Source organism: Bombus terrestris, chromosome 6 (assembly GCF_910591885.1).
Source record: "Bombus terrestris chromosome 6, iyBomTerr1.2, whole genome shotgun sequence".
NCBI lineage: Eukaryota > Metazoa > Arthropoda > Insecta > Hymenoptera > Apidae > Bombus > Bombus terrestris.
In genome coordinates, this window is record NC_063274.1 from 14,698,531 (window position 1) to 14,723,930 (window position 25,400).

The window sequence follows — 25,400 nt, forward strand, 5'->3', positions numbered from 1 at the left end:
TCCCAATTTCCATTTTCGTTATTACATGCACCTTGAAATGTGTAACCATAATATATCTCAATTTCAAATATCCTGCATACAATAATAAAATATGTGCATATATATAGATGTATAATCATATAACTTTCATTTTTAAGCATAAGGTGAATGATGCATTTCGGCACATTCAAAATATGCAAACATTATCATTTGACGAAATCTCATACATGTTTCCTTCTACAAAGCAACAGGTGTCCTATCCATCTTCGTTATTTATCACTTTATTACCAATTTATCACAAAGATTTCTGGCACATTCAATCACTTCAACTTTCGCTAATATCGTGCTTACTTTATAATAAGCCTCTGTAATATATTTATTGAGAGACTAGTATGTAGTATCACAATACGCACTATACGTATATACTACATATGTATATATTAATTTATCTTTATCATAATGCCTCTACAAGATAGCAATCGTCCACGAATTCATGTTTTCCAAGTTTCGAAAACACATTAAACCGTATATTTTTAAAAATGTGCTCCTTCTATTTGAGATATTTTATAATCTTCATAATGAACAAGAATATTTTAAATTGAGAATGACACTGTTTCAGGATGTTACAGTTCAGGAATTTGCATTTTTTTATTTAAATTATTCTGATAACTTCTTTTATTGATTATTACAACATAAAATTTGCTATAGCTTGTAAACAAGGTCAAACAGGCATATATTTACATGAACTTTTTTCAGATGCTGAATCAATCCCTGAGATATTGTCTATTATTACTCATATTACAAGAGATTTACTCCATATATTGAACGACAATTCTTAAATATTAGATGTTAATATTTGTTATATATAGATCTATTTTTCTGATAAGATTGATTTTTAAAAAATATGAACAAATATTGCAATATTTTTTGATACAAAAAATATTCAAATATAAATTAAAAGCTTAAGATCCATTGATGCTTCTGAGTTCGAAAATTAATAAAACCAATAAATTCTTGTATGTCTTATTTAAAGTAACCATAATATTAAGAAATGCTTTAATGTAAATATATAATACATAAAAAATATATAACATAAACATTATATATGCTTTTAACATTTATTGTTACTACATACACACAACATATAATATAACATATATATGTAATATATGTAAACTATAACTTCATTGCTGAGTTAAACATAGATCCATATTTTACGTAATTCTCGCTGTATGCACCAGGCATGCAACGTTTTAAATGTTATAAAAATATTTAGGCATACAAGTAAATACAAAATGCTAATTCTATCAGTAACCACAGACTATCATATAGATATAATTTTTTTGGCAAATCTTTTCTTTCAGTTTCTTTCAAGAACATTTATCAAAAGGTTATATTAATAAAAAATACCCAAAATTAATACAGTAATGTTTTTACATATTTGTACTGTCATTTTGTATTTGAATTAAAACACTAATCATTTTTAATATTATTTAAGATACTATTTTAGCTAAAATTGAACATGTTACATATAATGTTATAACACTATATTTTTATATGCACATTTCTATATTAGCTATATTCTATATTAACAATTATGTATTGTACTTGTAACTAAACAATTTTTATATAATAAAACATCTTTAATTAGACAAAAATATATATATATATATATATGAAGGAACATTGAAAAATATTTCTTGCATATGATATAATAAATAAATAATTATATTAGTAATCCAAACAATTAGGAAGACCAAAAAATATAAATGAGAATGAAATAATTATATATTACCAAATTATCAAGATGATGCAATCATTTTTAGTACATCACCTAACTCATTTGCATAATAGTCTGGAATTATCAAATCTTTAGAGCTAGTAGTAGAAGCGCTCATGGCATCTACGTCATTTTGTGTTGTAATACCCGTTAATACAAGAAGAGTTTTAAATCCACAACGTTTCCCAAGAAGAATGTCAGTATTACAACTGAAATAGAATAATTATGTTTTAAACATACCAATAATAAACTACTGCTGCATAGTGTTATGACTATGAATAATATTTACTTGTCACCAATCATAAGTGTTCTTTGAGGATTTAAACCATATTTCTTTATAATATATTCACTCAAAAATGATTCTGGTTTTCCAAGCATCACTGCCGATCTATTGGATGCCATTTCTATAATCTTTATGAAGCATCCAGTTCCTATATAATTAAAATTTATACTTCAAAATTTTAAAAAATATTTGAAATAAATATATTAATAGTGTAGCATAATAAATAATTTTGCAACCTGGGAATTTATTAGTATTTGGCGATGGTCTTTCTACATCACAATTTGTCCCTATAAAATGAACATTTGGATCTTGTAAATAAGTGGCAGCTTTCACAAGCTTAGGAAAACTAAAGTGTTTATCAAAGCCTACAATAACTGCTCCAACTTCTGGGTCTGGTTTAAAGTTTTCTATCATTTCTACTTCATCACCTTCCGTTACATCTGGCTACAATAACAAAACAAATTTCATATTGTTAATTTGAGCTGAAATTTTGGAGAAAATTATATATCTTTTGTTTAAAAAGACTTACTCCGACACCAAAATGTTTGATACCTTCAGCTTCCAATTCCTTGGTAATACCATCACTCCCAACTACGTATGCTTTTTTATTAAATCTTTTTTCCTTAAGATACATAGCAGCCAAAAATGAAGAACATACTATTTCATCCTGAAGAAAAATTTAAAATAACATTTTAAACAATAAATGCATATTATTTAATCCAAAACATTACATCATATATTTTACTTACTATTGTTGCATCATACTTAAGATTTTTACACTTGTCCACAAATTCAGACCTGGTTTTGGTATTACTATTTGTTATGTAAAAAAACTTTTTACCTAATTCTTTAAACTTATTTACAGTTTCAGGTGAATTCTTTATTACTTGGGTTTCCTTCCATAGTACGCCTAAGGTTTACTGAGATTAAAATACCATTTATGACATTGTACATTGAAGTATTTGTCTATTATTATCTTACAATTATTAAATACTCCAATATCAAAAATATGATATAAAAATAACAATGTACGCATATTTATTTCCAACAATTTTTTATAGAAATTATTTTGCATTAAATAATCACTCACCATCACAGTCTGATAAAACTACATCAATGGAGTCTATGAAATTTTTAAATTCTGCACTTGATAATGACAATATATAACGTTTTGTCGCCATTTTGCAATAACCTGCAGATACGACTTTTCAAACTGAAGTGAAGTTAAGTCTACTATTCACACAAAGTACACTCTTTAGCAATTAACCGCGGTAACTAAAGAGATGATCCTAAACAGAGCATGTCTATCAAACTATCAGTACCATCATTGACATTCACGCATTTGTAACGTGACCTTGCGTGCTGGTTACGTAATATAGGAATATAAATTGTTCCTGTATCATTCCAAACTACAAATGTATATGATTGGCAATTATATATATCAATATCGATAGAGAAATAATATGGGCTGCACTTCGATTTAATGAACATAAAGTTATTGCCTTTTTTATTGCAATTTAGTAATTTTCAATGCATATAATCCAAAAATACGTCTTATTGAATGTTTTTAGTATATTTGATGGCTTATTTTGATGCCATATAGGCTCTTATTTATAGGATTCATCCAATGAATGGAATCTCTAGCTGTAACAAACGCACGTGGATGTCGGCCAGTTTGCGGCGGGATTTTGAATCGTATATATTGAACTAGATTTGGATTACACATAACATAATATTTATGTAAAGACAATTAAACAGTCCGAATATAACTAATTATTTTGCAAAATTTAAATAGATCATATAAAAGAATCTGTAATGATATACTCGATTTTTATATAAAAATGTTATACTGTATCTTGAAGAATAAAAAACAAATGATTTTAATATAAAAAAATCTAATTTTTTGACTTATTATAATTGATCGAGCAATTGGAAAATGAAATATAGTTTATAAATTGTATTGTAATCTATAATGTTTCTAGGTCTATAAATAATATGTATTATTACATGTTTATAAATAAAAGTCAAATATTATGAACATCAATATCATAATATACATATTTATTCTATCATTACATTGTTTTTGCATTGTAACCCTTATTATGTTTTTGCCCATTTCTTTTTTATATGCTTATTCCTTCCATCACCTTTATTTTCTTAAAAAAATATTTTATTCATTAAAGATATAATCAAAATAAATATGATCTTAATAAACACAAAAAAACATATGTAATATTAAATTACATATTATTTGTTTCACACAAAATAAATGTTCTTTACATTATACTCAATTTGATAAATTTCATTATCTAAAATAATATCTAAAATATATTCTATTTTTCGTTTATTAACAAAGTCACCATAAATTTTTCAAAAAATTTATTATAAAATATATTATACCTTAGTTAAGTACATATTCAACACTACGTATGCGAACAATATCTATGTATATATAACAACTATGTATGCAATCAATCTCAGATTGTCAAACTGACTGCAAAATAAAAAAAGAAGTGAAGCTAGACAACACAGAAGTTAAAAGAAACTCACATAATAGACGAAAAACTTAAGAAATTGTTAAGAACAGATTGGTAGAAATCTCTACGAAGGAAAACGTAGTATTCTACAATTTGAACCTTATCGTTGTATGTACATTTCTAAAATATAGAATTTTAAAGACCATTAAAATTAAAAGACCAGAGTTCACGATGTTTTCTAAAGACGTACAATAAATCAATTAAACACTTGAACTCATCACACAGTATCAATAACTGACATTTCATGGTAATTAAAGCTAATGTTTCATTTGTCCTATCGCTTCTGTACTTTCATGTAATTAACTCATCACTTCTATCGTTTCATGGATATTAAATCGACATCACAACCACAAATATAAACTTAGGTCCGACAGAATAAGAGTTAGCATATTGCCAACTGAAATTAGACTAAAATGTGTAACTGATTTATCAGTTCGTTAACATGTTGCAGTTGATAGCACAAAAGTAGTATCTTATTTTTACATTCATATATTCATTCTTATGTAATAAAGGGGCTACAGTAGAAAAGCGAAGCAATCTCCTTGTTGCAGATAGTCAACTTGGAGAGTTTTTTTCAATGCCAATTAATAACCAACGTTCAACTACCGACTACTTGTAATTATGCATCTTTCTAAAATGTTTTTAATTTGGATCGAAATGGCCCCGAAATATCAGTCTTTTAGTTGAAATTTTGTTAATTTTATTATACATAGTTGAGCATAATTCTACGAAATCTGATGTGGCCTCATAAGAACATACTATCTATGTTCCATAGCCGACATCTTTTATAACACAATTATAATGGTTACATGTAATAACTGAAAGAGCATTTTGTTCGAATATTTAATATGTTTGAATAATTAATAAATACTTGTTTGAGTAACGTTGTATAACACTTAATCAAAATGTTTATAATATTTCTGTAACAAGTTAGTTGCAATTATTATTTATTACTTATTGTTACTTATTGTTACTTATTACATAAAAGTCAAAAATATATATAAAAGTGAAACAACTCAAATAAGGTACATGTCATTAATAACTATATAAAATAATATTACTTGAAAAATTATTCGAACAAAACGCTCACAGTTATTAAAGCAACAACACTATATGTTCTTCTTAAAATTAAATATCAACGGGATTCCGCTATATTAAGTATGTTATTATATCCCAATATATGTGAATATAGAGTGTGATAAACCTATGTACTATAAGCTGTAATAATTATTTCTTAATTTTAACAAAACGAACTTATAGCGTTTGATTATCGAGTTCTACACACTGATACACAAATACCTTCTACAATTCTAAAATTCATGAAATGAATCCCTTACACATTTTATTTTCGTATTTACGATTGATTTATCAAAGAAATAAATAGGAACCAGCCTACAAATCATGTATAGGGCACACATAAAAATTAATTATTATAAAAATTCATTAAAATATGGCAGTTCAGGCCAGTTTACTGAATTTTAAAATAATATATACTATTTTTCATAATTAAATGGTTGTTCCGTAGTTCATATATATTGGTAATCTCAGTCGTTAGTCATAACATTGCAAAAAAGAAAGAATAAAGAAAGAAACTAAACCATTACTTTTCTTTTTTTTGCGTATGCCACTTTAACTACATTCACAGTCTCCATTAACAGAGTATCTAATATAGTTACAGTAAGACCATTTTTTACCGCGAGTTCATCATGATGGAATTTCGTCCATTCATCTTCCTCAGCCTGAGCTTCTCTAGCCAATAATTCATCAACCCTGTCCCTTCGTTTTCTGCTCCAACGCATCACCATGTTTTCCCGTTGCAGTTTCGTTTTGAAACCGAATAACGTGGCCACTTCCTTATTCACATAAGCATTAAGCTCTTGTATAGTCTTAGGGATTTTCATTGTAGGTTTTGTTTTCACATTTGGTTTTGTCCAACTTGGACCTGGTTTTTCGTATTCGGCCTGATAAACTTCGGCGATTGTTTCTTTGCACAGATCAAAGAGGAATGTGTTGTAAATTCTTCTATCCTTTTTTACAGTCTCGTCGTTTTCTTTGGTTAACTCGCAGATTTCAGGAGGAGCTTCTAAGCTCATGATATCTTCTCCAGCCTCTTTGGCATTAAATATTATAGCCGTGGCTTTTTCAGTAAATGCCGTTAATTCTTCTATATTGGAGGGAATTACAGCTGGAGGAGGAGAAGATGATCCAAGGGATGTTGAAATTCTTGCACCACCACCAGGTGGTGTGTACGGAGGTGGTGGTTTGTTTGGTATTTCTCGAACATAGAATGATACTTCCTCTGCTTCTAATTTCTTAATCTATTATAAAGGGATGATATATGTATAGGGAAATAACTTTTACATAAACAATAGAATAAGATAGCAGGAATGAATTGTTACCTCTAACTCAATTTGAAGTTGTTCAATGCGAAGCAATTTTGCTTCCCAATCTGCCTCCATACCAGGTTGCTTCAATGAGGCTGTGTAAATAAAAATGTAAAATAATACAAATTCATGAAAAGCTTTATAAATAAATTGTCTAGGAAAAGCAACACGAATCTTTACATTACATTATGAGTTCACATTTTACTTTGATTAGGTGCTTTGATGATTTTAAAAAGAAAAGAAAAACATCCAAATATGGATAAAAAAAATATTCTGATGCATTAATAAAACAGTATGAAGCTGTGATAAAATTATACATTCCAAGATCATATATATGTATACAATAGTCATTTTCTTTTAAAAGTATCTAAAGAGAACAGAAGATACAATGTTTTATATTGTGTTGTGTTGCACAATATTTACAGGCTTTTTTTGTGCATACAGAAATTAATAAGTAAATATCAAGCACTCATGCAACACTGATTTGTATAAAAGGAACAAGTCAATGTTTGTTTCATTCAAAGTTTCGTGTTGTATTACCTTTAAGTAATTATTATCTCGACTTTGCTATTCTGAAAATAAATAATACATGGCTATACGAGGCAATGCTTTGCACAGGAATACACAGCCAACATAAAAATCAGAATGTGTCTCTGTAATATATGTGATATGCAAGAATGTATTATCATTTATGCATTAAATTATATAAATAATATTAAAACTAAGTTGGTTGTATCCAATATGTATTTAATACTATAAAAATATGTATGTATTACATATTTAAATATCCATTCAATAACGATATAATTTACAACTCAATAATTTGAATTATTTATATATACATTTAATATAAAGAATTATGATTAAAAAATTAAAAAACATTTACAAAATATGAAAGAAATACTCCTCCATATATTGAATTATGAAATAGATATTTAAAAATATATTTTTACCAAAATTTAAATTGCATAGCCTTAATTTAATAGTAATGAAATAGTTACAATAAATAAAAATCATACCTTTTAATTTATCTATCATGATTTCTATATCCTTTTCAGATGTTGCAACAATGGGTGTAGCATGGAATGTATTCTTCGAATCTGCATTTTGATTTTCTATGTTTGAATTACTTAATAAATCATCATTTAACACGTCGATATCCAATCTTGAATCATTATGATCTCTAGGAGAATCCATCTCAATTTCTGATACACCTTTCGGTGTATCTCTGCCCTCACTTGACTCAGATAATACATCTTGTTCCTGCTTTTCTTTTTCTTCTGTTTTATTTAAATTAATCACTGCTTTCATCAATTGATTTTCTTTTTCTAGTACTTCTGTTTTAGACTGTTGGCTTTCCAAATTATTTATTAGAGGTTGTTCATGTTTATCAATAGCTTTATTATCTACTTTTGAATATGCAATGCTATCTGTATCAGAAATTTCAGTTTGTGATTTTTTATTATCTCCAGAAATATATTTATTGTCTTGAAGTTTGTTTATATCATTTTCTGAACTTGATGAAAATTTCTGTGCAATTTCATCAAGTATTTTCAATACTTCTCCTGATTTTTGTATTGCTTCATATTTTTCCGGTATAGAAGATGATTTTCGTAAAACAGCAGATTTCTGAAGTTCACTTTTATCGAATATTTCAGAAACTTCAAGACTTTCTTCTGAAATATCTTCATACTCTGGATCTTTCAAAATATCAAAGGTTTTATCCCCTATATTTGGTGAGACATCCGATACAATTACCTCAACATTTTCTACTGTTTTAACATTATTTATTATTGTGGAAGGAGTTACATTACTTTGTATTTTATTTTCTTGTATTTCAACACTTTGAATATCTGTTTTATTATGTGAAGTCGATTCTGATTCGGTAATAGAATCTATAAAATATTTAGTCTCTTTTTCTATAACATCCAATACACTTTCAGTTACTTCAACTAAATTATCAAGTTGTTCACCATCAGAACTATCTTGTTCTATTATGGGTTCCAAGGATTTTTGTTCTTGTGTTATTTTGTCTTGTATTTCTTCTTTGTCATCACTTTTATTTATTTCTATAAGTTCTTCTTCTGCTAATTCTACTTTAGCATCAATTTCGAGTTCTGATAAACATTCACTTTCAGCACTCCCTGGTTCTAATTCTGTTATGATAATTTCGCGAGATTTAGATTCACTAAGACATGTATTATCATCATCTTTGATTTTTAGGTGCACATCTAGTCTTACAGCAGTCTCTGTACTAACTTCATTAGCTATAATCTCTTCATTGACATTTCTGTTAGCAGCTTCTTCATTAGTATCAATGGTGTTACCTTTATTTTCTTTCAAACATTTATCTTGTAAGATAAAACTACTTAAAACTGGTTTCTCTTTTTCCTGTACTGTGGCTTTTATTTTAGTTTTACTTCCTATACTATGTACATGGTTCTCAACATTTTCTCTTGTTGAATTATCCTCAATGCTCTTTTCAACCTTATCCAGTATCTTAATCACAGAATCATAAATAGCCTTTTGGAAATCATCAGTTTCTATACTGTGCACAGTGTCTTCTTCATATTGCTCTTTATCATTACCTTTCGTAATTATATTCAAAATATTTTTAGCTTTATTATCAGAACTTTCAAAATGAGAATCTAATATCGTTTCATCAAGTTTGATTCCATATATGTCAATATTCGTAGATTCACTTTTTGGAATAAATAGTGAAATATTTTCTATATCTTCTATATCGGTGATTGTGTTAATTTGATTTTTAGAATCATTAGTTGACTGGAATGTATCTTTTGAACTTGACAATATACTCGAGTCATCATTGAATAATTTTGAAATTTGACTTTGAGAATTTTTCCATGCAGAATGAATATCAAATGAATCAGATGCGGTCCAATCATCTTTATCAAAACTTTTATTAATAAATCCTTCATGTGCCTGACTTCCATTCTTATCGACTTCTTGATTACTAATACTTAAAGCACGATCAAAGGCATCATGTTTAGATTCCTGAACAGATTTTTGAGAAATTTCTTTAAGTTTTCCCATATCAGTTTGTAGAAATGAAATTTCATTCTTATTATTATCGTTAAATTCTTTGGATTCATTTAAGAATAATTCTGAATCTTCTATTTTTGAAGATGTGCATATATCATTTATATTTTGGTATTTACTATCATTCACTGTATCTTCCATATAATCTATTGGTTCCTTAAAACTATCATTTTGTTTGGACGAATTTGATAACTGCGGAGAAATTTGTCTTTTTAATAATTCATTTACATATTCTGTAACTATTGTCTGTTTTGAAATATCCTGCAGAACTTGTTTAAGAGATGGATCATTTTTATTTTCAGATTGAGTTTCTATATTAAGTACATTTATTATTGAACTATGATTGATATTTGTGCATTGATTTGAAGACTTACTCTTCTCAGCTAAGTTGGATTTTTCTAAACATAATGAAGAACTTTTACTCGACTCCAATGATTGATGACTCTCTAAATTATATGAGTTAACCGAATCTTCTTCAATATTTGCATCAACATTTTCTTCAGAATATACTGTTTCAAATTCCATAATATTTATACATTCTTCATTCTGCATTGTTTTTGAGCAAATTTCGGATATGGATCTGATTCCAACAGAAGTATCACAAGACACTTCTTCATCTTTTTTATGCAAGCTTAAATTATTATTTTCGGTTAACATCTCTGAGCGACTGAGATCATCCTTAGTTGCCTTAATATGTTCTAATATTATAGATTTCTCGATTTCATTTAAAATTTTTTTGCTTCTCGCTTTATAATCAATTTCTTGAATATTTGACCTAGAAGGCGATATTTTATTTTGAGGCATCATAACAGATATTACATTATCGTCTTCTTTCGTTATACTTTTATTATCACTGATGTTAGTAACTGATTTCAATTTTGTATTATTCGTTAAATACTGTGGAATGTCAGAATTACCCTTCTCTTCATATAATTCTACATCTGTGCTTTTGTCTTCTTTTACGATTTTCTCATCATAAATTTCGTTATTTTTATCAGATACTGAAAGTATTTCTGATATTCCTTTCGATGTACTTCTCTCTTCATTTTGTGACTCATATTTTCTTTCTTCGTTTGATTTTTTATTAAAACGCGACATCATCTCTGAAAGTATCTTTAGTTCATTTTCCAATGAGCTTATATCCTCATTCAAATTTTGATTATTTAAACGCAAAAAGTCTACTTTTTTGGAAAAATCAAGACTTTCATTAACAGATTCAGTGTTGATTTCTGCATTAGAATTTTGAATATTACTGGATTTTCTCGAAGAAATATGTGAATGTTCTGAATGTTGTGATGAAATAGTTCTAGCCTGAGACTGTTCAGAAAACGTATCAAAATCAGATTTATACTCCTTTAAATCAGACTGAATCGTAGTATCATGCTGAGAAAGCTTAGCTTCCGATTGTGTAAGTATATCTGTTTCAGACTTTGATGTATTAATTTCAGTTCTAATACCTTCAGAAATACTTTGATTATTTCGAAATTCATCTTTATATTGTCCAGTTTCACAAGGAATATTTTTGTCAGATCGTCCATCTGAGAGTGATGACATCGCAGCAGAACCAAGTTTATCAATTTCAATTTTTTCTGATATGATTTCATCAAAAACTGATTGAGTGCGGTGATTTGCCGTACTCATTTTTGCGGAACTTGGTTGTTCTAATGTTCTCATACTTCTTGAAGATTTAAGCGTCTTTTCCGAGTGATTTCTATCATGCTTAGCTTCAATGATTTCATCTCGTAATAAATTAATATTTTTTATGGAATCTTTTACTGGTAATTTTTTCGTGGAAAATAAATCAGATTCCGACCTAGACCTCAACAAATCGCTGCTTTTGAACATATCCTGTAGCTTTTTCAGAGGAATCTCAGGTATTTTGAAGTCTGCCAAAGATTTGGACTCTATCGCTAATTTCTCACTGTCTTTAGAAGATCCTTTTTTCGACTCCAGTTTCTTACGCATTTCGTAAATCGTTGTATCATATTTCTGTTTGAACATAACAAATCATTCAATAAATGTAACATAAGATTTATCTCATCAAATTTATTATAAAATCATATTCAAATCTATTAACAATATTAAATTATCTACCTTGATTTGATGCAGTAAATTAGCTTCTAAAGCCCGAAGTTTTTGTTTAGTCTGTTTCCTGGCTTCCCTTTTCAAACGTGACATTTCTATTCGTCTTTCAGCTAATTTTTCAGTGAGTAACTCTATTCTTCCTTCGATATCGCTCGTGTCCGATGAAATAGTAGTATCTATAAAATGACACATACTTCTCTCTGATAGTTATCAGAGTTAAAAGATGTATATTTATATAAAATAGATGATTCAATGCAAATTATTAAGTAGTATATTTTATACACATTATCGTTTAGAAGTATTTGTTCGTTCATGAAGAAATTTTACTATTACTGACATAAATAATTTTTTATTAAATCTTTCATTTAGTTATGTAGAAAACACATGTGATATACTTTAATAATATTACTTTGAAAATTTGCAAGGAACAAATCATAGGTTTGACTTGTTTAATGGTTCTTATTAAAAATAAATAAAGAATTTTTCTGAAAAATTTCTCACAGATTTGATAAACGATAATATATCTTAAAATACGTACGAAGTATGAATTATACACACGTATGAAGTTGTATTTGAAAAAACTCTACAATAAAACTACCTTGTTGAGAAAAAACATTAGATGTTGCAGTCACAAGTTTAAGTGCAGCTTGTTCCATTCGTGCAACACGATCTTCTTCATTTCTTAATTTCGCATGCCAAGCCATCCACTCTTCCACACAGTTTTTCCGCGATGTAAGTGCAGCTTCACGTGCGTTCAAAATTCTAAAAAATGTAACCACATCCGATAACACGAATACATTTTCCTTATCGATTAAAATAACTACAAAAACAAATTTGTGTGAGAATTGCAAGAATTCCAAATTATTAAAAACAATTATTTAGGCGTAAGAAGTAAGCCAAATATTTTTGCTACAGTGGAATACTGCAATAACGGCGGAATGCAAATCGTCGGTGCACTGAATCTATTTTTACAATGCTTCATTTCATAGTGTGAATACACAGTTTATTATTAGACTTCTTACATGTGTCTCTAGTGATTCACAAATTTATTAATTTAATTTAAACATCATATTAGAAACACTTTCCGAAATCATGACGATAAAATATATAAATATATAAATTAATCTAAAGAAACATATACTTACTGCTCAAGCTTTTTAGATGTTTTCAAATTATGATCTTGTGATCTAACAACCACGGATTTAGAATAATTTCTGTCACTCTCTCCGGAACTATGATGAGAAATAGCGAAATTACTAATCTGAGATTTTGTGGATGTCTCATCGAAATTATGGCCATTCTTGTCTTGGCTACAAAAGGAATTTTCATAGGAGTTTACACTTTTATCAAACATTTTTTGACAGAATACATTCTCTTTGCTATCATAGTCGTCTATCCTATCTGTTAGTAATTTGAAATTCTTATCCTTTGTATGTTTATCCATAAGTGCAGTTTCATCGTTCTTATCAAATTGAATAAATTCCTTTTCCATTTTTGTTCGTTTATTATGATGCTTGACAAGCTCCTCTGACATTTGAGAATTGGACTTGGATCGTAATATATTCTCGGTGAGTATGCTAGATGACGATTTGCTTTTTTGACATTTTGAACTTCTGCGTTTAAAATTTGATTTAGATTCGGAACTATATTGGGTCTTTCTAGACATATCGGTCGGAATTGATTTACTGCTTCGTTTAGAACTTTTCGAGTACGTTTGTAAAATGTCTTCAGACACTTGAGATGATTTTGATGTTTTCAATATGGTATCTTGACTAACAGAACTTACTTCTTCTGACAAAATTTCGCTATTCGTAGTAATAGCTTTCAAAGATTCCCTTGGGGACACTATACTCTGAAAATGATTATCAATTACTTGAGAAGGCTTTGATTTTTTAGATAATTCTTCTACTAAAGTGTCAGATTCTGATTTAATATGTTCAGAGATAGATTTGTTTACATTCTGTTGTACTTCTAACATATCGGGAGATTTTTCTTTCTCAAAAAGATATTTCCCAGGAATGCTTATGGAATGATTCGAGATCAATTTTGGGTCAACAGAATGTTGATGCGATTTCAGTCTTGTAACATCCACCTTGGGCATCTTTTCCTCAAATTTTCTTGACTTTATTTCGTATTTAGATATGTTTCCATCCCTTTGTGTTTTGTAAAGACATTTTTCTTGAGACACATTGCTTTGTATAGCTTCATCGGATTTATCCGATCTTAAAAACGATGTATTAGATCCCTCAATGAAATTCGTGAATTTATTACTTTTTGGTAAGTCGATTTTAGAAAAGTGTGATTCGTTTTCTGATATTTGCAAGCGCGCGTCTGTTTGAGATCGATCGTGCTGAGATTTATCAGAATCAACTAGAGAACTCATAGAACTATTACTCCTTATATCATAACCCTTCATAGGTCCAGATAATCTCCTTGGAGACTGACTATCTGCACTTCGTTTTAGTTTTGTTAAAATATTTTTAGTGGATATTTGGGGATTAAACATGTTTCTCTGTTTTTGTAACATAAGCTTACGTTCTTGGCTCGCAATTTTATGAAGCTCTTTTAATCTAAAAACATAATCTTTATAAATATATAAAAACTAAATAAAGTATTTTTAAGTACAAAGAATTGCAATACCTGTTCATTTCGTCTTTTTCTTGTTGTAATTTTAAAAGTAAAGCTCTTTGCTTCTTTTTCACAGAGCTAACACGACTATCTTGCCCAGTATCTTTTAATGCCCGTTTTTGTTCTTCTAGTTTCACTAATTTTTTAGTTCGATCATTTAATGTTTTTTCACGAGATTTGAATAGCATCTCAATTTTATCATATCTTTGTTTTTCGTCTTTTATTAGCTGTGCAATCTACAAAAATGCGTAATATATTTAATCTCAATTTATTTTTAATATGGAAATTTTAATCCATTATACTTACCTCTAGATCTAGATATTTATTAAAAGAACAAGTTACGTCTCGAGTAGAGATGCTAATTTCCGTTCCAGTCTCTGTCCGTATAGACGATGTGGTTTCATGCAAGCTTATTTCAGACATCGTTCTTAATTTACTAGGTAAAGATATTTCTTCTATTTGATCTAAATCTTCAAATTGTTCTACCGAATCTAAAGAAAGATGTGGAACTTCACTGTCTCCAATGAATTCTTGTTCGTACGGTATTCCACACATCTCCGAGCATCTATTTTGTACATTTCGTCGAGTTGGACGTATATCTGTTTGAGTTGCCATGTCATTCACTGTTTGAGTTTGTACTTCTACAGCTTTAACTACTGGTTTAGTTATTTTATTTACATTGTCAAACTCATTTCCCATAGTTTGACTTGTAATATGATGTACTTTGTGAGTCGGAAACGCTATGTCAACATTAATACTTTCATTAGTAATTAATAATTTTCATATATTATAATAAATAATTTATTAAATCTTCTACCTTTATCAATGACAACATGTTTCTGTGATCTACTAATTTCATTACAATGTTCCATATCATCAATATTTCTTTCATCCATTGCTTTAGAGAAATGTGATTTTATTTGATCATTTGACTGATTATGTTGTAATGGTAACTCTTTCTCTTGATCATGTTTAACATTATATAAACATTTTTCAACATCCATGACTTGCCTCAGTGATTCATTAAATGAATCAAGAAGATGCAGCTCAGCTTGAAATTGCATGTGTAAGGCAGTTGGATGTAACTACAATTGTAAAATTGCTTTTCTAACATAATGCATAGATTAAATAAAATGGCAATGGCAATATATACTGTACATATTTACTTACCAATGAAATATTTTCTGGCTCTGTTTCAGTTTTAGCTATATTATGTTTTGAACACTTAAAATCAGCTTCTATATTATTATTCTGCATAAATTGCCGTTTTCGCTTAGATCGAGGCATAAGATTCATATCTGGCGTAATTAAATCACAAAAGTCCTCTTGCTGTGAACGATTTTCATCTCTAAATGAAATTCTTCTTGGATCTAATAATGCACTTGATAAAATACTGTTGTTTAAATTAGATTCATTACTATTACTAGTTTGTTTAACTGTAGTAGCAACGCTTTGTGTAAACGATTCTTCTTCTTTCTTTGTATTTACACTAGTATATTGTGTCAAAGAATCATCTGTATATTTTGAATCTTCAGTAGCTTTATTTGATTTACTAATGTTAATACTTTGTGCAATCTTTTCAGAATCTTTATTTCTCATCTGCTGTGCAGAGACAGTGATTGGACTTTGAGTTCTTACACTAATATTTGAATCAGTTACACTCTCTATACTTTCAGACTCCTTAGAGTTTATTATATACATTTTACTATCCATTTTACTAGTTGATGGTTTTACTTTTTCGAATCTTTTACTCTGCTCTTTAAAAAATACATTTCCTGTCTTTCCTTGTGATTGACATGTTATTTTGTGTTGTTGAACTTGTCTACTTTCTGATGAAAACATATATTTCTGATCATCTATTTGTTTTAATGTATGTAAATCATCCTTATGTTTGTAATCGAAATTTTCAAACATATTTCTAGACTCTCTAACTGTGAGCTTGTCTGATAATTTTGAAGATCGTTCGGAAAGTGATTCATTACTATAAGATCTGTTCTTAGATTCTAAAGAGATATCTCTTGTCTTTAAAGATCTAGTATTAATAGATCTATGTTTCTTATCGTTAACCTTTTTAGCAGTTGATGTTGCAAAGTTTTTTGGTCTTGGTTTTGTTGGAACAAAATCACTTTCCCGTGGAATATGAAATGACAATCTGTCATTTTTTAATTTTATACCTAATGTATTTTCACTTACATTATTAGAAAAATCCTTCCTAGAAGCATGTCTTGGACTTCTGGATCTTCTAAGAAAGTCTTGTACTGTATCATCTTGTTTAGAGAATGAGGATTCATCTTTTCTAATTCTTTTAGACCTGTTTTCCTTTTCTCTAGAATTTTCTCTAACGCATTCTTTCTTCTTTGATAAATTTGAAGATATAGAAATATTTGGCACCTTTAATGGTTCTACTTCACTGTTAATAGTAGATGAGACATCTGATGTTGAGAAATCTAATCTTCTTTGAACTCGTTCAAAGCTCTTTGTTGGTTTCTCTCCTCTTTCGTGAAATTCCTTTGTAGGTGTCTCAAATTTTGGTGATATCAACTCTTTCGATGCACAATTTTCTCTGTTCGAGAAATCTAATTTCTTTGCAGAAATTTTCAGATCTGGTGCTTTCAATGGCCTTATAAAATCCATTTTTTGTACAACTTCATGCAAATTCTGCACACTATTAGACTCTAGTATTGTTGGAGACTTAATTGCATTTTTATTATTTAATTCATATGTTTTTCTATAGACTTCAGAACCATCGCTCAAAGCAAGTTTTCGTTTCAGAGCACTTATAAACGTGAAAGGATATGGTTGGACAGAATGATATGATAAGTTCTCTAGACTTTTCAAGTCAAATTGAAGTGGAACATGAGGTGGTTTGTCTTTAGATAGCTGCTTGGTAATATAATCTTGCTGCTGTTAAAATTATATTTTATTAGATTATACTTTTAACAATATATATATATACATATATATAGATAATTATTTTCATTTATAAAATCATTGCAATACATATGACATAAAAACAAAAAAATAAAATTGACTTACTGCTGCAGATGTTTCAGCACGTTGAGCAATAATGTCAGGATCAGTGAAAAAAACATATTTCTTTTTTGCATTAGTATCTTCCTTTTTGGAACTACTTCGCATATTTTTATATCTGTTGCACAGCAGTCAATCTTTGTTTAATTGTCACTTGCTTTTCCATACTTGTAATATGTTCAATAAATTAATAAACTACAAATATAATTTATAAATATTAAAAATATATATTTTTTTAAAACAAAACATTTTTTTGATGTTTATCTGTATAATTGTGATTATATAAGAATAAAAATTCATAAATAATCATTACACTGCAGATTTTTATGCATTTATAGGAAATTTAAAAGTAAGCAAACTTACACAAATGCACATAATATTAAAGTGTGTAAAATATTCAAACAATAATACATTCTATAATACTTAGTAGAAAAACCAATTTTCTGCAAAGGCTCTACTTTTTTAATTGGATTTTTAAAAATATGAAACTGCATAAAAATGTGTAGTCTAACTATTATATTCCACTTATTCGTAATAAACCTAAATAAATAAACCTAATAAACCAAAATAAATTTAATTGTCAAGGTATTTCATGAACTGAATTAAATAATTTACATTGTTAATGCAAAAAATTATAAAATAATAATATTGATATATAATTTTATTATAAACTTAATAATGTATTAATGCATTATCTATTAATCTATTAATATATTAATTACTAATTTATTAATACATTATCTATTAATCTATTAATACATGAAAACTTACATTTAGATATTTAATACGATTACCGTTAAACACAGGTAAGGCGAGACTAGTTCACAAAAGTACGTTAAGATTCAACGTATTTATAACCTAATTCAGAGTGCCGTGTTACATAAATATGTTTCATAAAATCAATTTTCAAACATTTAACGAAAACTGACAAATACTTTTTGAGATACTCAGAGAAAACCCGGGTTTTCATATATTATATATCATTCATTTTTTCATAATACTAAACACAATAACTTTCATTACGACGATCATTTGTAAACGACAATCACGTGGTACTTCGTGAATTCCTACTTATATAAAATTGAAAATATGGCAACGACAAAATCTGAATAATCGATAACACAGTTATTTACAAACGCAACACATATGCTAGTAACGTAAGAAACACATAACTATTTTTAATAATGAATATAATATTACGTGAAACCTTTATACTTGTTATACGTGAAGTTTTACAAGAACGACGTGAAAAGAAAAAAGCGATAACCGTGTATAATATTAAACAAAAAATATTAGATAATTTGCTCGAACGTCTTAAATTTTTGCGATTTTATCAGTCCTGGCAACATCAATGCTTCTAACATGAAGTGAGTTGTAAATATAAAATGTATTTTGTTGTGTTTGTGTGTTTGTTCGTTTGGGGAATTTGAGTTTGGATTATTACTTGTAGAGCGCTAACTTTGGTTTTATGTAGCACACAATTATGCAAATTATTATATAGAAAATTATGAACTCATTGTAGAATTGTACAATTACTGTAAACTTGGACTGAAATTGGACTGAATAAAACAATCTTATTTTGCAAATGAACAAAACATTTAATCATTTAAAACCCTTCCAACATTCACAATCACCAATTCTTTTCCAGTTTTCATTAATTGAAGGAATACGTTATAGAATACAAAGAAGTTCGACAAAATTAGTAAGTATTGGTATGTACATATTAAGAGAATAAAGTATTTGAAAAGAATAAAGTAAGAGGTATTCGACACCTTCTAAAATTCCTAGAAATGACGTCATTTTCTGAAAGAAAAAAAAGACGCAAAGGAACAATTTGCTATTCGAACGAGAAATATGTCGGTCAAAATAGCGATTTTGTATCAGGAGAACATGATAACATAAAAGATAACACAATTTTAATGATTCTTGAAAACGACGTCATACTCTAAGAATTTGTAGAAATTTTCAGCTCCTGGAAAATACTTTCGACCGATTTTGTGATTTTATATCACGAGAATATGATACCATAGGAAGCGGCACGATTTCGGCGATACGAAAAGTCAGCATTTAAAAAAAGGCAATTTATTTCTATACATTTCTGTTTATTAATAAATAAATTTTTATATTTGAAAAAATTACATATTATATAAACCTGAACGATACAAACAAAACAAACAAAGATCGCGCCGTTCGCGTTTACTTTCTCAACCGTTAAGTTCTAAGGCGGTTTTGTAGTCCATAAGTCGGCGCCATTTTTGAACTATCTGCGAAACTGATCAAGTTAATAATTTTCAAAACATAAAACTTGATTGTAATTCGAAACCTTGCTTTTTCCCTCAAACAGGGAAAAAGGCATAGAAGATAAAAGATGAAGTTTACAAAATCTAGAAGCTTCTGACAGCGTTTTTTGTGAGCACGAATTTTGGGAGCATGAATTAATATAATTGTTAAAATAATTTTTGCCATATCTTCAATCATATAATATTGATCTTATTTGATTATTTGGCATTAAATGATATCCTTTTCTCATGACCTTTTCTCATTTTCAATCAAATTTAATTCTACAAAACTATCATTGGATTATTCGATATTAATCGGTAGAGAAATCTTGTATCTTTTACGATGTATTGTTTATATTAAAGATCGAATTTTTTTATTAAATCTTGTTTTTCGTTATAATAAGATCTTCTTTAGTGAATAATATTGTCAATTACAAATTATTGGAATTATATCATTCATTATGTGTTTCAAAATTTGTTGGTAAACAAAACACTTTGGAAGTTAAATATAACGTATTTCAAAGTAGTATTTGCATTTCTTCTCATCCGATACACGTCAAGAGATCAACGACTACGAGTATATGAAAACAGTAAGTTGAAATAGAAGATATGGAACAAGCGAATTCCATAAGTTCTACAGATAAAACATATAGTTGTGAGTGGCAACATTTTTTAATAAAAAAAAAAATGAATGGCAGTAATTTATTTTAAACATATTCTTTGCATAAAAATTCATATTTTGTTTATAACATAAATATTGCTTAATATAATTACGACAAAATTTGTTTTAATTTCAATTTAGTAGCTAAAAATTAATGTATTTTTTAATAAGGAAAACTTTAACAAACCAAAAGCAAGAATACCTTCCTGCAAATAATCAAAGTATATTATTTTACCTAGGCAAAAAATCAAGTTCAAGAATAAATTTAAATGATGCTATGTTTATGTCAATTAATGATGAGGTTTTTTCATACTCGGATAACGAGTGTTTTCATGATGTATTAGATTCTAGTCTCTCATTAAGGAATGAAGACACAGAAATCGACATATCAGTTGCAACTAATACAGAAGGAAGCAAACATAATTCAAGTATATTTGAACACAATGATAGCACAAGTCTGTTTTCTTTACCTCGTACAAAATCTAATTCAGATGATGTAAGCAATAACCTTATGAATGATTTTTTACAAAATTCAAGTAATTTGCAACATCTACAAGACATGGGCACTGAAAAAGATAATTGCAAGACAAATAAAGATGTTTCATTAAGGACACTATTAAGGCAGATGTTTGATGAAATTTTAGGAAGACATGACTCTACAAAACAATTAGGCAAAACTTATATTAACAGACATTTAAGCAATGAGTTTTTATCAAATAATAGCAACTTAACAGACAAATCACACAATTCTTTTGAAATAAGTAATAATGACCCAGTATGTCAAACACAAAAATTTAATAATATGGCGACAATTTCAATTAATAATATAAATAACTACAGTAAAAGTAAAGTTTCATCTTCATTTAATACATCTTCTTTAGACAGATTCAATTCTGAGCAATTAATTACAATATTGGAGGATTCCAATGAAAGTAGTAGCAATTCAGAACTAAACGATTCTTATGAGTACTCTGGGAAATGTATAGGAAAATTAAAACATTTTTTTCCTCGTAAAATAGTAAATAAATGGATGAGTAGAAAGATATTTACCACCAGTGATATAAGTGAGATAAGTGATACCACTACCATGTCTTCGAACATATCAACTGATATCGAAATATTAAGCAAAGAAATTTTAAAAAAAGCAGATAATTTACTTGAAAACAGGAATGAGAGTAAGTAATCTTAATATTTAAATTTAAAAAATAAATAAATAATATTTAAATATAAACACATAAATACGAAAATTATTTCTTTATGCAAAAATTATATCTCACTGTAAGAACTAGTAACAATTTGTTACATAGCAACGTTTAATTTTTTCAGGATTCGATGTAAAACAGTCGCCAGTGTGCAAATTATGCAGGGTACATAAATTATTTCTAATTCCTTTCATAACTATAACTCCTTCAACTCCTTAAAAGATTTCTAGATAAATAAACCATTTAATTTCAAATTTTAAAAATACTTTTAGTGTTTATTATTTAATATTCTTTTTAATCCTTCAATACTAGACTCAATCCTGTTGAAAATTTCAATCATGAAAATAAAATTTTACCAATATAATAATCATTTCAAACAAAATTCGCTACTAAATAATCTTTGTATATCTGAAAATTATCAAAAAACAAATAATAAAGAGTTACCATTTCTTAAAAATAGCTAAAACAGAAATGGATAAAAAATACAAAAGCTTACTATAGTATTATAAAGTTAAAGACTATAAAAGTAAATTATGGTTTAACATAATAAATTTTGTAATAAGTTACTATGCATTTTATCAAAGCAAAAAGATTTGTAATAATTTTTACATAATTTAATGGTACCTATTTGAAATATATTCACAATATATTAAGTTCAAATATAATCTATTAAAAAGGTGATATAATACCCATTATATCCATTACTGCTAAATCAAAAGACCTGAAATGATATATATGCATTGATTGTAATATATTAAAATTTGCTATATACATTAAAGTAATACTATTAACTAAATTAAATGAACTTACTTGGAATTCAGTTGATCACCTGGAATGTAAAATGGATTGCATACAGCATTTGAATAAGCCGCATGCAATTTTTTAAAAATCTGTAACGTATAGATTTACATATATTAAATATAGTTCTTTTATCATATGATTTATAAAAGATTTACCATTTTTACATCATTATCTCTCAGAGACGTGTTTGATGAATGAGACACAATAATAAATTTGATTTTTGTATTAGTAGCATAACCATATCTGAAATTGTACAAAGAAATACTATGTAAAAAATATAATATATTTAAAGGTGCAATATATGTTACATATGTACATTTTATATTCTTCAGTAGCATATAATAAATTTAAATACAAATCTCGTATATCAATAGCAGTTTTATTTCCAACATTTAATTTTTCTTCTATAATATCAATTGACGTATGAACTTTGCAATGAAATTGCAATGCTGATGATTCATCAACACATCTAATATATTTTGGAGAATTCTGCAAATAAGTAGTTTGGAACACATATTATTATTGCTATCAAAGTTCAGAATCACAATATTTTTTGATTTGTATCATTTACTAACTAAAGATTTTGCACAGTTATTAACATTCCAACCTTAAAAGATGTGTACTTACATCTTTTCCGATTACAGCTACACAAATGGCCATATTTATGAATATTATAAACTTACAACATTAAAATTCATAACAAAACATTTTTAGTAATTAAGATTGAAAACTTCAATTTTTGTAAAGATCATTACACACGTAAAGGCTTTTTTGTAGAGACCACACATGTAAATATTGTTTAGATTTCACAACATATAGGTTATGCCACTATTTTTGACAACTGCTGATAATAACTGCTGACAATAACTGCTGATAATGAATGATTAAACAGTTCTTAGTAAAATTAATAATCACACAATTGTGTTATAAAACATTGCATTGTTTTGCAATAAAATAACAACAACAAATGGATAGGTTTGGTAAAAACATTAATTGTATTTATAAACATGATATACGAATCATTTCATTTTTAAAAATAGAAACCATAAAATTGATTGAAAAATAAAATTATAAGGAAAATTAATTTTTAATTTGTATTTTGTGTCTATATTTAAACATATGAGTACAATATAATGTAATAAAATATCATTCTTTATAATATCTTTTCTTTAAAGTTCTATACTTGCGTAGCATATACAAAGTTTCTAATTCTTTGATAACAAAATTACCATGAGCCAACATTTTATCAATTTTCTCAGGATCACGTTCTTGTTTATTTTTTTCAAAAACTTTTCTTAGATTTCTTTTGAAAACATCATAACCTTTTGGATAGTCACGACCCATATACAAGAGCTAAAAGCATAAAAAATATTGTTATTTGTATTTATAGTAATAAAATGGATAAACAATATCTTCTTTTATATGTAATTTTCGTTATATGTTATTATATATATATCGCACAGCTACTTTATTTTAAAATAACATATTTAATTTTTTAATAAATTGTAACGAAATTGTAATATTATTTTTCATACCGTCTTGTATAATTGGATAACTTTAGTACGTTGAGACATCGATTAAAATAATTATTATAAGTATTAATCAATTAATGAATATTTTCTTGGTTATGTACATATACATGTACATATATGTTGGTTATGTATATGTGCGTAATATGTATTTACACTTTAATTGAACAATATATATATAATTTCTAATGTATAGAAATTATATTAAAATATTCGAAACAGTTTATTGTTAAACACAATGTTATTAGTTCCATTACTTTAAATAATATTGCAAATGCAAGGAAACGCTAACAAAGAATTTCTGCTTATTTCGTTCTTCTGATATTGCAAATTGAAACGCATGTTATTAACCAATCACATTATAACTCATTCTTTTATTGAAATAAGTAAAAAATGTAAAATAAATAAAGTAAAGTAAATGAAGTATGTGAAGTAAATAATTAATTAATTAGAATAGCGGTTTTTAAACCGTGGCAGACTTTTGGGGAGCTACGAAATCCTTACATTCGCAAATTATTGTACTATACGAATAAAAATTATTTATTGTATTTATTTATTTATAACGAATCTCTTATCGCGAAAAAGGTTATTAATGAGTAGTTGATGAGTGTTTTAAATACATATTTATCACATTAAGAATTTAAATATTGAGTTAAGTCTTAGGGATCCGTAACGATAAAAAATTATTCAAAGAGGATCCGTGATAAACAAAAGGTAGAATGAATATAAGAACTGCTGAACTAAATTATAGAGAGTTGCGTGTCCATTCTTGTCACACATGGAACGCTAAGCGCTCTGCTCATGATGATGTGGTGACATAACAATTCGTAAATGAATTTTATGTATTTTTATAGGAAAATAATTTTTATATTATCTTTTTTATTTTACAAAGCTTTTGCTTGAAAATATCTAGAAATATATGTTAAAATTAAACTATAGAACATAGTTATAAGAAGATCTAATGCCTGATTTTAAATTGCACTTATTATTATAAGGGCATCTGTACGAAACCAATAATAAAAATAATTTCGGCTTACAATACTACTCTTTTGCTAATTTACCACAGATAAACTTTACATCAATGTAATATGGAATTTATTACGTTCTGATTTTTTAAAAATGTTGCTTTAGATGTGTAATCAAGTTATTAATTCATTGCATT

The 25,400-nt window shown here is 27.5% G+C and overlaps 5 protein-coding genes and 1 long non-coding RNA gene across 11 annotated transcripts; 2 read left to right on the forward strand and 4 right to left on the reverse strand.

The window, feature by feature from the left end:
* Positions 1–1,781: 1,781 nt before the first annotated feature.
* LOC100649691 (glycerol-3-phosphate phosphatase) lies at positions 1,782–3,223 on the reverse strand. Its single transcript, XM_003396155.4, has 6 exons — positions 3,133–3,223; positions 2,792–2,952; positions 2,572–2,709; positions 2,279–2,486; positions 2,049–2,190; positions 1,782–1,968 (listed from the first exon to the last, which is right to left on the reverse strand). Exons 1-6 carry the CDS (start codon positions 3,221–3,223, stop codon positions 1,782–1,784), a joined length of 927 nt encoding a protein of 308 aa, XP_003396203.1.
* A 1,183-nt stretch (positions 3,224–4,406) lies between these two features.
* Positions 4,407–19,099, reverse strand: LOC100649499 (centrosome-associated protein 350). Of its 3 annotated transcripts, none has more exons than XM_003396153.4 (12): positions 18,538–19,096; positions 17,773–17,961; positions 15,907–17,640; positions 15,554–15,821; positions 15,043–15,476; positions 14,749–14,972; positions 13,254–14,678; positions 12,707–12,870; positions 12,118–12,284; positions 7,983–12,012; positions 6,979–7,058; positions 4,407–6,897 (listed from the first exon to the last, which is right to left on the reverse strand). In XM_003396153.4, the coding sequence occupies exons 2-12, from the start codon at positions 17,872–17,874 to the stop codon at positions 6,172–6,174; spliced, it is 9,354 nt and encodes a 3,117-aa protein (XP_003396201.2). In that variant the 5' UTR covers positions 17,875–17,961; positions 18,538–19,096; the 3' UTR covers positions 4,407–6,171. The 3 variants fall into 3 exon arrangements, with proteins under 3 accessions (XP_003396201.2, XP_012164995.2, XP_048262235.1); XM_012309605.3 differs by having other exon boundaries at positions 12,118–12,308; XM_048406278.1 differs by lacking the exon at positions 4,407–6,897 and adding an exon at positions 7,504–7,535 and having other exon boundaries at positions 12,118–12,308; positions 18,538–19,099.
* LOC125385203 lies at positions 19,045–19,839 on the forward strand. Its single transcript, XR_007224231.1, has 3 exons — positions 19,045–19,133; positions 19,415–19,468; positions 19,555–19,839. It is a non-coding gene; the product is annotated as an uncharacterized LOC125385203 (long non-coding RNA).
* A 675-nt stretch (positions 19,840–20,514) lies between these two features.
* Positions 20,515–22,173, forward strand: LOC100648437 (GATA zinc finger domain-containing protein 12). 2 transcript variants are annotated; one of them, XM_048406303.1, is made up of 3 exons: positions 20,515–20,700; positions 20,946–21,881; positions 22,033–22,173. In XM_048406303.1, the coding sequence occupies exons 1-3, from the start codon at positions 20,655–20,657 to the stop codon at positions 22,125–22,127; spliced, it is 1,077 nt and encodes a 358-aa protein (XP_048262260.1). In that variant the 5' UTR covers positions 20,515–20,654; the 3' UTR covers positions 22,128–22,173. The 2 variants fall into 2 exon arrangements, with proteins under 2 accessions (XP_048262260.1, XP_020719055.2); XM_020863396.2 differs by having other exon boundaries at positions 20,557–21,881.
* Positions 22,174–22,507: 334 nt separating this feature from the next.
* On the reverse strand, positions 22,508–24,062 carry LOC100648897 (trafficking protein particle complex subunit 2-like protein). Of its 3 annotated transcripts, none has more exons than XM_020863397.2 (6): positions 23,939–24,062; positions 23,337–23,553; positions 23,026–23,198; positions 22,865–22,952; positions 22,719–22,798; positions 22,508–22,629 (listed from the first exon to the last, which is right to left on the reverse strand). In XM_020863397.2, exons 2-6 carry the CDS (start codon positions 23,367–23,369, stop codon positions 22,578–22,580), a joined length of 426 nt encoding a protein of 141 aa, XP_020719056.1. In that variant the 5' UTR covers positions 23,370–23,553; positions 23,939–24,062; the 3' UTR covers positions 22,508–22,577. The 3 variants fall into 3 exon arrangements, with proteins under 3 accessions (XP_020719056.1, XP_048262262.1, XP_020719057.1); XM_048406305.1 differs by having other exon boundaries at positions 23,337–23,579; XM_020863398.2 differs by having other exon boundaries at positions 23,337–23,550; positions 23,939–24,061.
* On the reverse strand, positions 23,790–25,033 carry LOC110119165 (electron transfer flavoprotein regulatory factor 1-like). The gene is made up of 2 exons (XM_020863399.2): positions 24,245–25,033; positions 23,790–24,062 (listed from the first exon to the last, which is right to left on the reverse strand). The coding sequence occupies exons 1-2, from the start codon at positions 24,281–24,283 to the stop codon at positions 23,856–23,858; spliced, it is 246 nt and encodes an 81-aa protein (XP_020719058.1). The 5' UTR covers positions 24,284–25,033; the 3' UTR covers positions 23,790–23,855.
* Positions 25,034–25,400: the final 367 nt, after the last annotated feature.

Coding starts and splice junctions, on each gene's coding strand:
- LOC100649691 (XM_003396155.4), bottom strand. CDS start 3,223: ATGGCGACAAAACGTTATATATTGTCATTATCAAGTGCAGAATTTAAA. Junction 2,710..2,791: donor TTAAGTATGATGCAACAATA/GTAAGTAAAATA, acceptor ATTTTTCTTCAG/GATGAAATAGTATGTTCTTC. Junction 1,969..2,048: donor ACACTTATGATTGGTGACAA/GTAAATATTATT, acceptor ATTCTATTTCAG/TTGTAATACTGACATTCTTC.
- LOC100649499 (XM_012309605.3), bottom strand. CDS start 17,874: ATGCGAAGTAGTTCCAAAAAGGAAGATACTAATGCAAAAAAGAAATAT. Junction 17,641..17,772: donor GTGCTGAAACATCTGCAGCA/GTAAGTCAATTT, acceptor TAATTTTAACAG/CAGCAAGATTATATTACCAA. Junction 7,059..7,982: donor CATGATAGATAAATTAAAAG/GTATGATTTTTA, acceptor TTATTTACACAG/CCTCATTGAAGCAACCTGGT.
- LOC100648437 (XM_020863396.2), top strand. CDS start 20,861: ATGTATTTTTTAATAAGGAAAACTTTAACAAACCAAAAGCAAGAATAC. Junction 21,882..22,032: donor ACTTGAAAACAGGAATGAGA/GTAAGTAATCTT, acceptor TAATTTTTTCAG/GATTCGATGTAAAACAGTCG.
- LOC100648897 (XM_020863397.2), bottom strand. CDS start 23,369: ATGGCCATTTGTGTAGCTGTAATCGGAAAAGAT. Junction 23,199..23,336: donor TAGCTGTAATCGGAAAAGAT/GTAAGTACACAT, acceptor ACTTATTTGCAG/AATTCTCCAAAATATATTAG. Junction 22,953..23,025: donor GCTACTGAAGAATATAAAAT/GTACATATGTAA, acceptor GTACAATTTCAG/ATATGGTTATGCTACTAATA.
- LOC110119165 (XM_020863399.2), bottom strand. CDS start 24,283: ATGTCTCAACGTACTAAAGTTATCCAATTATACAAGACG. Junction 24,063..24,244: donor TTATCCAATTATACAAGACG/GTATGAAAAATA, acceptor TTATGCTTTTAG/CTCTTGTATATGGGTCGTGA.